General features: G+C 42.1%; 2 protein-coding genes across 2 annotated transcripts in view; one reads left to right on the forward strand and one right to left on the reverse strand.

Moving 5' to 3' along the window:
* The window catches only part of LOC109462148 (pre-miRNA 5'-monophosphate methyltransferase-like), a 3181-nt gene extending 1819 nt beyond the window's left edge, over positions 1–1362 (reverse strand). Inside the window, exons 1-3 of the mRNA XM_019758641.1 lie at positions 1145–1362; positions 450–732; positions 4–24 (exon numbers count right to left, since the gene is read on the reverse strand). Coding sequence (XP_019614200.1) covers positions 4–24; positions 450–732; positions 1145–1352 — 512 coding nt within the window. The 5' untranslated portion in view covers positions 1353–1362. The remainder of the gene's footprint in view (positions 1–3; positions 25–449; positions 733–1144) is intronic.
* Positions 1363–1392: 30 nt separating this feature from the next.
* The window catches only part of LOC109462149 (rab3 GTPase-activating protein catalytic subunit-like), an 11330-nt gene continuing 10239 nt past the window's right edge, over positions 1393–2483 (forward strand). Inside the window, exons 1-4 of the mRNA XM_019758642.1 lie at positions 1393–1428; positions 1554–1606; positions 2283–2358; positions 2436–2479. Of these exons, the coding sequence (XP_019614201.1) occupies positions 1408–1428; positions 1554–1606; positions 2283–2358; positions 2436–2479 (194 nt within the window). The 5' untranslated portion in view covers positions 1393–1407. The remainder of the gene's footprint in view (positions 1429–1553; positions 1607–2282; positions 2359–2435; positions 2480–2483) is intronic.

Raw genomic sequence — 2483 nt, forward strand, 5'->3', positions numbered from 1 at the left:
AACCAGGTATTACTGGAGACAGACCTGCGGGGGGGGAGGGGAGCTTAATTCACTCACTCACTCACTCACTAAGTTTAGGCTCATCATGATATTGTAACAAAATAATACACATGGTACATTGCATCAAATTGCTGTTGTCGTGAATCCACACATTACACATTTCAAAATAGAGTCTGTAGAATCATTGATTAATACGAAATAGTAAATACAGACCTAATAGCAGGCTATGATTATAGCCTAAGTAGCTTTCCATTTAATGATCCTTATGTTTCACAATCAAAAGCTCAAGAATAGTCTGTTGCAAAAACTGCAGCAAGTGCATGTATGTTTGTTTAGAAGGCCAAAAGCTTTGTTGGGAATCAAACCTGAAACCTTGTGACCTACTACTGCGATTTCTAGTCTATTAATCCATTCGTCTATTAACGAAGACTTGGAATCCGATCACCCACCTGAGGAAGTCCCTGAGCCCACTGTCCCCGTTCTGTAAGTGGATCCACATCGTCACAGAGAAACAGAACGTCACGTCAAACTTGGTACGGCTGAATCTCTGCAGATACGAGCCCAGACTCTCCTGTCTCTGCTCTGTGTCCATGTAGTCCAGAGTCTGGAATGTGAGGTGGTCTGTGTGCCGGTGGTTCTCTGTGGCACGCTGGATTAGAATGTTGTCAATATCACAGCCCAGCATGTGGAAGTCTGTGTGCTGGGTGGGTTGTGAGACTGTTGTACTGAAGTCTGTGTGCTGGGTGGGTTGTGAGGCTGTTAATGTACTGTCCTTGTGATCAGGTTGACTGTTTCCAGGGGAATCTGAAGAGAACTGTTCGACAAGTGCTGCTGTCAGGTCCTGGGGAGAGGAAGAAAGATGATCAAGGTTTCTGTTTACATATTGTCCAAGACTATACCACTTACCACTTGTAAACTACTATAATAGTTATGTGGACATCATCACAACAACATACCACTGCAATTTGAAGTTAATTATCAAATGCAGCTCATTGCTCAAGAATCCATACATTGATTTCTCTTCTATTGAAAAGACACGACATATAACGGATATATTTCTGTTTTTATGATACCTGCGTTTTACAGGGCAACAAACAAGTAGAAATAGACAAAAGAGAGCTAGAAGAAATTCTCACATGTTTACATGCTAGCAGACGACACACCAAACCTACCCCAGTGTTGCACCCTATATCCAGCCCGATGAGCGGCTTATCTTTACAATTTCTTCTGATAATAGTGTAGAACTCCTTTGGTAACAGTTTGAGCCTATTTTCTGGAGGGTTGAAGCTGTAATAGTTGATAAAATTGCCGAAAGGCGCGGCTCCGGGCTGGAACTCAGGATCGGCGGCCATGTTGGTGACTTCTGACCTACAGCCGGAACTATCCCACAGTTCCGTGCGCACCACAATGGCGGAAGGCGGAGAAGAGGTCGGTGTCAGGGCAGAAAAATGCCTCAAAATTGTCTTTTTACACCTCCCATTGTCGCAAGATTGTGTAGACAGTGAGTTGAGGTGTTGCTGCAAGTCGTGATGTGTTTGTTTTTGTCTTTGCAGGAGTCTGAGGTGTTTGAAATCACCGACTTCACAACTGCATCAGAATGGGAGAGGTAAAACTGGGTTACATTACGTCGAATTTTGTTTCTTTCATCTGCTTGAAAAACTAATTTAAGTCGGAATTTTGGCTGAGGTGCCTGTGATGAAGAGATCTAGCCCTTATAATTGTTCCTGCTTGTCCACAATCTGTTTAACATTTAGATTTTACCCATTAAAACCACTTAAATTCTTTGGCCTGTCCTGTAAAAAAAGTAATCGATTCATTCAAAACTTCATCCGTTTCAATTACCAGCTGTGACGTAGAATTCGGAGCCACAAGGTCAACGCTTGTTATATAGGCTCTTGTTTTTCATAGCCAAGCTGCCACAGGTACAGAATTTATTTATAGCCTGAAGTGAAGGGCCTCAGAGGGCGTATCCCACTTGTGACAGATGTCAATTATATCCCATCATTTCCCCGCCATGATGTAGTAAATAAATGATGCAATCATACCTAATTATGTATCATCTATTGTTCATGTAAGTTTTCACATTACTTCTATATCTGCGAGAACCAGAACTATTGATGCTTTCTCTTTAGATATTTGTCAACGACCACTTTTTTGGTCTTCCTGGTAAATTACAGATCTCCCTGATATTACAGATCCTATCATTTTGAAAGAGAATAATCCTACTGTCTCACGATAAGTTCCCATCTAAAGCTTCCCATCGAAATCTTGTATTTCCCCAGGTTTGTTGCGAGGATTGAGGAGGTCATCAATGAGTGGAAACTGGCAAACCTGGCGCCCGGGCCGCCGCTCAGGAAGGTACTAGTTTAAGTTTCTTCTGAATCTGATACAGAAGTTTTGTTTTGGTTGGTGATGATTTAGGTTTTTATGTTCAGTTGGATCAGATGCCGGTCACAAACAGTATCAGCAGAGAGTATCAGTAG

The sequence above is a fragment of the Branchiostoma belcheri genome, unplaced genomic scaffold (genome assembly GCF_001625305.1).
Source record: "Branchiostoma belcheri isolate BF01 breed outbred unplaced genomic scaffold, Haploidv18h27 scaffold113, whole genome shotgun sequence".
Classification (NCBI taxonomy): Eukaryota; Metazoa; Chordata; class Leptocardii; order Amphioxiformes; family Branchiostomatidae; genus Branchiostoma; species Branchiostoma belcheri.